The 11,681-nt window shown below is 31.9% G+C and overlaps 1 protein-coding gene across 1 annotated transcript; it reads left to right on the top strand.

Moving 5' to 3' along the window:
* The first annotated feature begins 1,171 nt into the window (after window positions 1-1,171).
* On the top strand, window positions 1,172-11,402 carry LOC106122474 (trypsin-7-like). The gene is given in 7 exon segments (NM_001312786.1): window positions 1,172-1,381; window positions 1,537-1,651; window positions 4,864-5,026; window positions 8,368-8,573; window positions 9,640-9,845; window positions 10,502-10,562; window positions 10,807-11,402. Coding segments are annotated over 6 exon segments (795 nt in total). The 5' UTR covers window positions 1,172-1,381; window positions 1,537-1,614; the 3' UTR covers window positions 10,929-11,402.
* Window positions 11,403-11,681: the final 279 nt, after the last annotated feature.

The following is an 11,681-nucleotide window of genomic DNA, read 5'->3' as shown; positions in this document are numbered from 1 at the left end:
CGCTCTTTAGGCTGTAACTGTGATTATCTCACGTGAATAAGTTTCGTTTATTAAAATTTTGTTGATGTTTAAATTTAGTTTGTACGAATTTGTTATTAATTTAAATTATTTGTTTGTGGTTTTAATTTACAGTTTACTACTAGTTTTGATGTTATTATATGGTTAGCAAATTAATTGTTGTTTTTTTACCATTTGACATTTGAAGCCCGAAAATCGTATATTTATAGAATAGACAATATAGCGCTAGAATGAACTTTAATTCAGACAGCAATAAAAAGCGTTTGGAAATATATTGTTAATATTATTCTTTGCATAACCATTGTTCAATATGGATTTACATTTATGAAATACAGAAATAAATGGAAGAAGCCTTTAAATTCATAACGCCTTTTAAACAAAAATAGCTACGAATACTTTCACAATGGTTTGCTATGACATTTATATTTTTTATCTGCATTTTATTTTTAACATTTATTCTTTCACATAGATACAAATAATGCAAAATTGTGATTTGCTATTTGAATTTTTGCGGGAAATAGTCATGGTGTACATAATTTATATTATTTTTAAGCTGTGAGTGTGAACAAAACAGGTAGCAGTATTAGTTAAAAGGCGCCAATGTCAACCCATTACGACCTCTATGGAAAGCCTCACTTTCGCTTATAACGAGTTGCGTGACGTTTAAAGGATCTTTTGTCTCATGAATGTATTATTTCTGCTAAGCCAACGTTTATATAGATTGCTTTCTAAATAATGGAAATAAAATAAAAAGGTATGCATCTTTGCTTTTTAATACCCGTTTTTTATGAACTACCCACACTGTGAGCATTAATTTAGATTTAAAATTAATAGAATCTAATTACAAATAGAACTAATTTAAACCATTGTAGTTTTGTTATTAAAAGGACATTATTTTCTTCGGATTGTTAAATAAATAAAATTAATATTTTACAGACTAACCGATATAAACTGTCACGAGAAATTACTAGTTGTTTTGGTGCAGTTGCCAAATGACTATTGATGTGTTACCTCTGCACACCTCATATGCGGTATTAGTCGTGAGTAAATCTTTGGCAGTGGTAATGTGACGAGGTCGTAAGCGAATCACGTCCGTGGTTTGGCGGGAAAATGGCAGCGGGTCTGGCGCATCTCAGTGTGTGACCGGTGTCAAGCGCGCGCGGCAAGTTCAAGTGTACAGCTGACGATGCGCCAGCCGAGCGCGAACATCTGAATTCGATATTTGAATTTGTTTATTTTTTAATTCGTTTTTTTTTATATCTAAGCTATATGCTTTTTATTTGAAGCCAGTATACATCAATCCAGGATGTGGAAGTGCTCTCTTATATTAGTTGCTGTGCTTTTAACTTTCACCAATTCCGAGGTTTGTGACAGATTATATTTTTATCTATTGATATTTTCTCTTTTTTTCTATCGACCAATAAAAAACTAAGTGACTCCTTTACATTATTTTATTAATTTCTTAAATATGGTATGAAATGCGAATAAAACTATATTGTTTAACTTTCTTTTATTAAGGAGGAAGCTGATCGAGATGGACGAGGGGTTTTAGCTAAAAACTTCTTTGGGGGAGTGTGGGGTAACAGGCCTCCACTTATGGAAAAGAATCAGCTCAAAAAATCGTGTACTTGCAGTAAGTATCGTCTTATTATTGTTATAGTCATTACGTATTTATTTTATTAGATATTAAGCGAAGTCGACGTTTAAATTCTAAAAGATTTTTGACGTCATATCAATAGTAGGTAATAAATATTTAGTTGTATTAGTATTCAATTGTTTTTTTTTTTAATTAAAAAAACCTTTGCCTTTCAAAGGTTGTTTGTTTACAAGGCACCATTCGATTGTATTCGTATTTTAAGGGTAAGCAACTAAAGTCGAAAATTGTTTGAACTTATCTGATGATTTCCCCCAAATAAGCTTAGCCTTTGGCATTAAAACCTTAGGTCACCTTTGATTGCAAGCACTTTGGAATATTATAAGTTTTTTTTTACTATCAAAAAGGAATAAAATAAAAACTGGATATTAGAAAAAAATCGCTGGTACGCACGGGTACCGCTCTTGATGTAGTGTGACCTGTCTTGAAACCTGCTTAAAACGGCGTCACGGTACATTTTGCCAATAAATCAAATAATAATAACATCTATTGGCCTTATTTTTATAGACTCTGATAGACTCCATACACTTAAATAGATCTGAGATAAAACTGCGACAAGATAATAAACATTAAATTTATTACTTGCTTTTTCTATTGCCGAAACAGATGTATAAAAAATAACCCACAATTCTCTTTGTAAGAAAGAAATCAGAGATACAGATATGTTTGTAGGGTGACAGTGGAAGCTCACACCTGTAGTTTTTTCTCTAGCTTATTTAGTTTTGGTTTAATAATGACGGAGTAAGCTGGAACCTATAAAACCCAAAAAAAGGTCTTGAGTCAGAGTGTCAGAGGGACAAACAACAAAGTAATTCTACAAGGGTTCCGTGTTTCCTTTCGAGGTACGGAACCCTAAAAATTTACAAATTAGTTGTATATTTTGCTATCCTGGTGATTCTGGCCAGAATGTTGGCTCAAAAGTAATGTCGCCGTTTCTTAAAAACTTTTCGAAATTTAAAATCAAACTAATGTCTAAAACACCTTCCAAATATATTCTAAAATACCATTGCTTAAATAGACTGGTAATAAAAAGGGTAAAGCTAAATAAATGTATAAATATTTGTGTAAGAAAAAGTTTCGACTTTAAACAAAAAAACGTAATATGTTTTTAACTGTTCATACTATTTAACAGTTGTACCGTTTGTTCTCGTTTTTGTGCGTGAATAATTTAAACGGTTATACTGAATCTTAATTGGTAATAGTTTCACGGGTGTCTGACTATTGCAACTGATGGCCCTGTTTGCTTATGGTGATCGATATTTGGTTTTGTCGATTCTTACACATTGAAAAAAGTAATCTAAAACTACTGTTTCATAAACCTTTAACTAAACACGAGAAAAACGAATTAACTATATTTTTTGAATAACCAGAGATAACAGTGGGCCTAGCACGAATATTTGTGACAATTACCATTGTATCGTTGTCGAAAAAAAAATTAAAATTGTGCAGCGCCTCCTATCGGGCGTAAAGTACACTAAAAATAACATACTAATTTTAACATAACTGACGATAGCGATACGAAGGTAATTGTCACAAATATTCGTGCTTGAATCGCTGGTTTTTTTTTTATTCTTAATTTTTAGGCATAGATAACAAAATATTCTTATGAGCAGTATCACAATAAACATTATCGCAGTGTTTTAGAATAAAAATAATTTTGCTTTTCAACGTGTCTCGTATACTGATTGTTTATTTAGAAAGGCGTAAAGATTTTAGCACGCAGCTAAAATTATTGATGTTCTGTTAAATGCTGACTATTTGAAGTGCAAATAATGTGTTAACACAAAACGTGATATCATTGCTTAATGATTAGAGAAGTAAGTAAGTAATCACAGCTTTATATTCCTTGGATTTGATTTTAAGACAAATGTAAGAGTTAATTTAACCCTGTGTCGGGTTTAAAAATCTTATAGCATGTTGGATATAATGTAGGTATTTATGTATTTTATGAAATGAAAGGATAAAGGTTGTATAGATAGAAGATAAAATAGTAGTTTCACTTCAGTAAAAAATGTGCCTGCACAATACTGATGAATTAATTACATTTAATTTTTATAACACTCAATAATCTTAAGAGGCAAAAAGTGCGAATTAATTACGGACCGCTTGTTATGAATAAATTGAAATTATTGTTTTAAACGAATTAAATTCACAACAAAATATTGAAGCGAGACTGAAATAAACTAATTTACTTTTTACCATCAATGCGTTGATATTTTGTGGTAACTACACGACATTTAAACTTCGTAGTTTATATTTATAGCGTCGTAGGTCTTCGGCTTTAGTATAGGATTATACAAAGGGCTATAAATTTCGTGAATTGCGTATTAAGATGAAAATATAAAACGTAATATTATTGAAATTATTTGACACTTTCTGTAAGCTAACACCTTCGTAGAGACAAGAGACGTTGAAATCTTTTGTTAGGCAAAGAGCTTTTTTTCGCAGGCAACTTTTTATTCGTTTTAAAAAGAGTTGACATATATTATTTAATAGTTTTACAATTCACTGTAACACGACAATAGGTCGAATTTATGAATGATATGAAATTTGTTGTTAAAAAGCGAATTGATAAGAAACATGATGGAAAGTGGGCATCATCTAAGTTGTATTATTTTAAATTACGCAAATTTTAATCCTTAGTCTTCCCAGTGGAATTTATGTCATCTTTATTACACTTATTTAAAAAATATATTCTTGGTTTCGAAGTCATAATAAGTCTAGTCTGCTGTTAACTTCGTATATTAGGCTTTATCTTATCTTTTTTAAGAAATATTTCTTGTTTAAAATTCAACAAAACACTGTATGTTAATTAGGAGAGAACACTTTAACTTCCTTTATAATAAATTTAAATATATTTTTAACATGGGCCACATTTCAACTGGTCTTATCGTTTATCTCTTAATGTCGAAAGTCGAACCATATAATTAGTATATCAAAGTACAAGACTTAAAATTAATAATCAGTTCCACAAATATAAGAATCCCAATTGCTGTATCTACATTCCATGAAGAATACTCATCAAGTGGCATCTTCCAGTTGAATATAAGTGAAGTCGTTTTAATATACAAATATAGTGCAAGACACTTCACAAAAGTTTTATTAAGAGTCTTTTCAGGGATCTTATATCTCGGTAATTTGCGTTTAAGCAAATTGGAAATGTACTAAAACACTCTAACCTAAAATTTCAGAGTGTGGTGAGAGAAACGAAGTATCCCGTATCGTGGGAGGGACGGAGGCGAGCAATGACGAGTTCCCCTGGATGGCGAAGTTGATCTACATCAAGAGATTCTATTGCGGGGGCATGCTCATCAATGATCGATATGTCCTTTCAGCCGCACATTGTGTTAAAGGGTAGGTATCACATCAACAAATGTTTTGTTGATTATACAAATATTTAGGACTAGCTGTCGCCAGCAACTCCGTCCGTGCAGAATTGAAAAAAACTTAATTAGTAGCCTGTAGTTCTTCTAGGCTATGTTCTACATCCCTGCCAAATGCTATCAAGATCCGTTGAGCCGTTCTGGTGATACCTTCAAACAAACATCCATCCATCCATCTAAACATTAGCATTTATAATATTAGTAAGATAAAGTAGCGACCCAAAGTTTCTCTACTTCATGTATCCAGGGAAATTAACTAGATTTTCAAATACACATTTTACCATCTTTGGAGTTATTACGTCTTTAGTTTTGCAGATTGACGAAAATCAACTTAAGTCCAAGTTCAATAGTCTTATATTTAGGATTAGTCATCTTTGTTTGTCACATGATTCGCTTATCGTCCAAATGAGTCACACATTGGGAAAACTTTATACTTAAAACCCATCAACTAAAGAAATAAAACCACGATAAACAAATGAGATATCCTTCCATTATCATTTACAACTTAATTAATTAATACCCTTGCTTAATTATTTTGCAAAGATTTACCTGTGAAACAAATTATTTTTTAATAATACTGGACTTTATATGACAAATTTTTGTTTTAAAAAGTAATGAAATTTTACTTGTTACTAATCTAACTTCTTAGTAATATTATAAATGAGAAAAAATGGATGGATACATGGAGGGATGGATGGATGTTTGTAAAAAGATATCTCCAGAACGGCATGGATATAGAACATAATATGGAAGAGCACATATTATTATTAAAAAAAATTATAAATATAAAAAAAAAAATTATAATTATAAAAAAAACATTTTGATGACAGTTCAACCTTTTTTTATTATAATGAGACGCGAAAGACATTCCGTACCGACAAGACTTACTTTGAAATAAAAACATTTGAATAGTTAATATTTTCTAGTTTCTACCTTTGGCAAATTTTCAAGTGAATAAATACAGAAGCGTGAACGTTTTAGTATGAGATTTTCAAGTGTTTGCGCTAAACTTAACGGTGTGTTGGCTATCTGTCAACAACGTGCTTTCGTGTTTGCTTTCTAATCATGAGTTTTATTTTAAAAATCAGATTTCTTCAAAGCCTTTGCCTATCTTACTTATCTCACTAATATTATAAATGCGAATGTTTAGATGGATGTATGAATGTTTGTTTGAAGGTATCTCCAAAACGGCTGAACGGATCTCGATGAAATTTGGCATGCATATAGTACATAGTCTGGAAGAACACATACGCTACTAATTAGGTTTTGCTTAATTCGCGCGGACGGAGTCGCGGGCGACAGAAATTATTGTAATGAAAGTAGAATGACCGTGTGTGTAAATTGCTCAGAGAAGTGAATTTGCTTGAACATTTTTTTGCCTTAACAAGAACTAGTACAAAACTTAATTTCATGGGGAAGCATAGTCTTATATAAAACATTCTGTTTTCACAATGTTAGTTACCATATTCCACAACGGCTTGACGGAAATTTGTGAAATTTATACACAATTAATCTGAGAATCGGGAAGTATCCATTTTTTAATCTCGTGCGGACAGTGTCGCGGGCAATAGTTAGTATATTCTAATAAAGGATCGTAATTACGTATTTTATATTATTAAATATTTATTTATTTTTATGCAGCACGTACTATGTGTAATATATTTATGTATATGTATGTTGTACTTCATTATTTATATTCATTGTATTACGATTTCATTAAATTGTAGTAGCAAGGTCGAAATAGAATATCAAGGTGTTGTTCCAAAAAAACAATTGATTGTTTTAAAATTAGGTCAATGAACTTAACTTTAGGTCAGAGGTACAAATTAGTTGTATAAATAATTAAACTCAAATGTATTTTTCGGTAATTGCCGAAATATGGTATTGTTTTCGTGAATTTCGAATCCCACTTTTCGAGTAATGATCTTAACATCCCAGATAATGCCTAGAACTCAGTTGGAATGGAAGAATACAAAAAAGAAAACTAACATGACATCATGCATATAATTTCGACGAACCTTAAAACAATACATATGCGTTTTATAAAACCACAAATGCAGGTAAAATTTGAATAGCAAATGAAATCGTAAATTAATAAAAAACACAAGTCCGATAACCACAGAATTAGCAAACATGCCCAAAATAATTTCGGGGCGATCTTTTAAATTCCAATCGGTATCGGAGCGTTCACCTTCAAACCGGCCACGGCAGGCTCCCAACTTAAAAGTTCATTATCCTTAACAAATATACATTTTAAGTGTTATAGTCGGCACATTGTAGTAGGCCCGTTTGATAAAAACAAAGAGAGACAAAGAAATTGGCATGACTCTACCCTTAAAACTGGAAATGGCCAACTCAAAAACTCACTAATGCATAAGTCACTGCTATAAAAATGTTAGGTAATTAATTTTTATTTTGATTTGTTGATCCATAAAAATATATAATTTAATAATTACTACGACGGCAGATAAATACAAACAAAAAAGTTGAATTTAACTTTGACTTTCCTTGTTTTTATGTGATTGTTATTCACCGTTATTGTCGTTTTAACATTACCGAGAATTTCGTATTTCGAACGTTTTGCTTGTAAGGAAAAACGCTCTTCACTAGAGCCGAGACAAAATTAAAGACGCAAAAAAACAGTAAGTGAAAGCGTAAATGATGGGTCATTAATAGTATGCATGTCCGCAGACCGACGAAAATGTTGTGTCACTTTCGCTTAATACAAACTTGGCTTGTTTAATAACACAATAACGGAAGTATATTGTTATGTAATTTAATGGACAATTAGTCTTGTGTGCAATTTGATGTATTTCGGAAATAATAGGTTTTAGATATTATTCGATCTATCGCGATATTAGATGAAAGATATAAAGCGTCTTGTTTTCTAAATAACACAGTTTCTTTTAGTCACTTTATTATTTATTATTAATATTATAAATGCGAAAGTTTGGATGTTAGAAGGTATCTTCAGAACGCCTGCATGAATCTTTTAAATTTAGTCACAATGTAGAATACAGTCTAGAAGAAGGATATGCGACCCTAATCCCGGAAATTTGTACAGTTTCCGTGATCCCGTATGATTCAACGTGAATCATTAATGAAATCAAATCGATCAAAAGCAAGTTAATCTAAAGAGATGTAAGTAAAATGGTGCCATCTGGTGATTTTCAAATCGTCGATGAACAAAATCTTACCTGATAATTCAAATAGATGGCGCTATTTTACATTTGAGAATATTGCATCAAATTTTTCCTATATCTTCTACACATACTAAGACAAGTAATACATTTTTAAACACATTTTTTTCAGCTTTATGTGGTTCATGATAAAGGTGACATTCGGCGAGCACAACCGATGCAATGCGACCGTGCGGCCCGAAACAAGATTCGTGATCCGCGTCATCTCAAACAAGTTCAGCCTCACAAACTTTGACAACGACATCGCCTTGCTCAGACTGAACGAACGCGTGCCCATGTCTGACGCTATCAAGCCCATCTGCTTACCAACTGACAAAAGTAAGTCAACACTCAAAAGAGCGTTTCCAGAGTAAAAGCAGTAATCAATTTTCGAAGATTTTCACTATATTTTTAGTAAGTCTAAGAGACATCTCTACAATATCACCATTACATATGGAGAGCCAAATCTTGCTTTTTACTTCTCATTAATATTATAAATGCGAATGCTTCAATGCATGGATGGATGTTAATCTCCAGAATTGCTGCGTGGATCTCGCTAAAAGGCACAGCTGTAGAACATAGCCTCGACGAACACATAGGCTACAAAATTTTTTAGTTCCGCATGAACAGAGTTGCGGGCGACGACTGTTTAGTACACCTGCATCTTTGTTCACCAAAGTTATTTAAATTTAAAATACACGGTATAAGAAGACTCATTTGCCTAACAAAATTCTGCGTCATCTAAGAAACTGTCTTGGTATTTGTAAGTCTATTGAATAAATGAAAGTAAGATTTAAATTAGCTTCAGTTTCATCCTGGTTCGTGATTAGCTTATACGATGATAATAACTAACGAAAGTTTTCGATCCATTATAGGAAAAATAATAATAATGACAATATGGAAATTAAAAATACAACGAAATAAGGTAAATCAGTGTAGATGTTATGGTAAGGAAATAAAAAAATAATAAGTCTACCTGAAGTATTTAGTACAAAATTATTTAACATTATACGTATTAAAATTAACATAAGAGAAGTTACGGACATTAATCCGCCTATCTTCTAGTCCAAGTGTAACAATCAATACACTCTCTTAGTTCTTGGCATTCCATAACAGTTTTTATTATAAGCTGGAACACGAGCAAGCAACCACCCGAATTCACCGAAATGATGGAGAAACCGCTTGCTATAGACATCCGCAATTACAGATCCGTAGTCTATTTTAAATAGACGAAGGAGGAGACACACAGAAAGAGAATATTTCCCCTTTCCATTTCCTTATAAGAAAAGTGTGGGAAAAGAAATAGGTTTAAAATTAGGACAAAATAATGTATGGGTGATTTTCCTAATCATCTCCATTTCGTTAATTCTGCAGTCTTAATAATTAATATTTTATTTATTTCTAGCTCTACTATACGTTGGTGTAAAAGCCGTAGCTTCAGGTTGGGGAACTCTTAGTGAGGAAGGAAAAGTATCCTGTACCCTGCAGGAAGTAGAAGTGCCAGTTCTTAGTAACGAGGAATGTCGCAAAACGAAATATACGCCATCTATGATAACAAATAACATGTTGTGTGCTGGATATCCGAAGACCGGACAAAAGGACTCTTGTCAGGTGTGCTTTTAAGATATAATCATCATCAACTTGTCCTTATCCCTACGGAGGGTCGGCACAGTATGTACTCCTTGATACATCTCTACCAGCCGTCATATCTGAATTCACTTCCTTTTTAAGCATTTAAGGTAATTTAATGTTACAAAATGGGGTATCATATTTTTTTGTTAGTCTATTCAAGGCAGTGGTATAGAACAAAATTAAGTTTTATTTTGCTATTTTTAATAAAATATTCAAGAGTTAGGATTGCGGCGATTTAAAAGTTCATGTTCACTTCATATACGTTCCGTAGATGTTGTCAAACAGACGCTACATTTGCGCTTATGCTTGCTCTACGCATATGCTCTATGCCGATAATGGCATATGTATATTTGGTGAAACTTCATGATTTTTCATATTAATTATTGTTGATATTCTATCCGTGACATCGCAATCTAATGAATACATAGTGTGTGAATCATTTAAAAGCCACAACCTAACTCTCACTAGCTTTGTCAAAAAATGTAACTTTGTAAAATTATAAAAATCTGCAATATTTGTTTTAATTAATCTATTTATGTTAGTTGATAAAACGGAATACATTTTTTAAATTACTAACTTGTTAAATGTTACATATATAATATTTCTTCATATAATAATTTTTTGTTGATTTCCAGGGCGACAGTGGCGGTCCACTTGTAACAGAGAGAAAGCATGATCAACGCTATGAGCTGATAGGTAATAAATTATTATATTATCCAGGAATTAAATTATCTAGAACAATTAGTACAGATTTAAACGCATTTGCAACCAACGGGGACATGATACGTAGAACACACGTTCGTCTTATAACAAGAAATAATTCACAAACAGATCAAAAATGAATAATTTTAAACGGATCTCTTTTATTATTCTGATAATATATGTTATGTTATTAGAATAAATTATGTTTGTTGAACATAAGTGATTAATCTATCCACAGGTGTCGTGTCGTGGGGTAACGGGTGCGCGAGAGTCGGTTATCCGGGCGTCTATACACGAGTCACCAATTATATTGATTGGATCAAAGAAAATACTCAAGACGCATGTTATTGTACAAGTTAAAGTATATAAGAAATATCTATGTATTATTAAAAATAGATATAAAATGCCATGTATAAAAAAGATAAATAAAAATAATAAAAAATATATTTGTAATTATTAGAAAATTCGAATATTAAGAATTTAGAGTATATATATTAAATATAATTTCTATAATGTGATATTTAAAATTAAACGGACGTAATACATTATTTCGATGGAATTTCCAAATATCCTTTTGGACCTATTGTATCACACATTTCAAATATCTTGTCGGCTCGGAAGATCGCACGAGTCCATGCGCAGAAGTCAGCCTAGGTGTAGCGGAGCGTATAAAGTCGCGGGCACTGCGCGTAACTCAGTAGTCAAAAAGGTTGAAAGGCTCAGTACTAAAATTATCAGTAAATTATGGATAACTGAAGTTACTATTTTCTTATGGTCGAAATAAAGGTATTACTCCCATATTTAAGATTAAGTTTACTTGGGCGTATAAATGTTTACGATATAGAATTATATATACTAATAAAGTATTTTAATATATTGAGTCTCTCATTTTTACCATAATGCCAAAATCATATCTTAATATTTTAAACTAGCATTCGTCGGCGACTTCGCTTTCTCAAAATTAAAAAAAAAGTAAATCACGCGAACCGAACGCATTTCCGGGATCGTACGCAGTCTGTGTTCTTCTAAACTGTGTTCTACATCTATAACAAAAAGTCATCGACATATGTACATGCAGATCTCCAGATGACTTTTAACAAACGTCCATCTATA

This window comes from Papilio xuthus, unplaced genomic scaffold (genome assembly GCF_000836235.2).
Source record: "Papilio xuthus unplaced genomic scaffold, Pxut_1.1 DF826923.1, whole genome shotgun sequence".
Taxonomy (NCBI): domain Eukaryota; kingdom Metazoa; phylum Arthropoda; class Insecta; order Lepidoptera; family Papilionidae; genus Papilio; species Papilio xuthus.
This window is presented reverse-complemented; position numbering and strand designations above follow the sequence as displayed.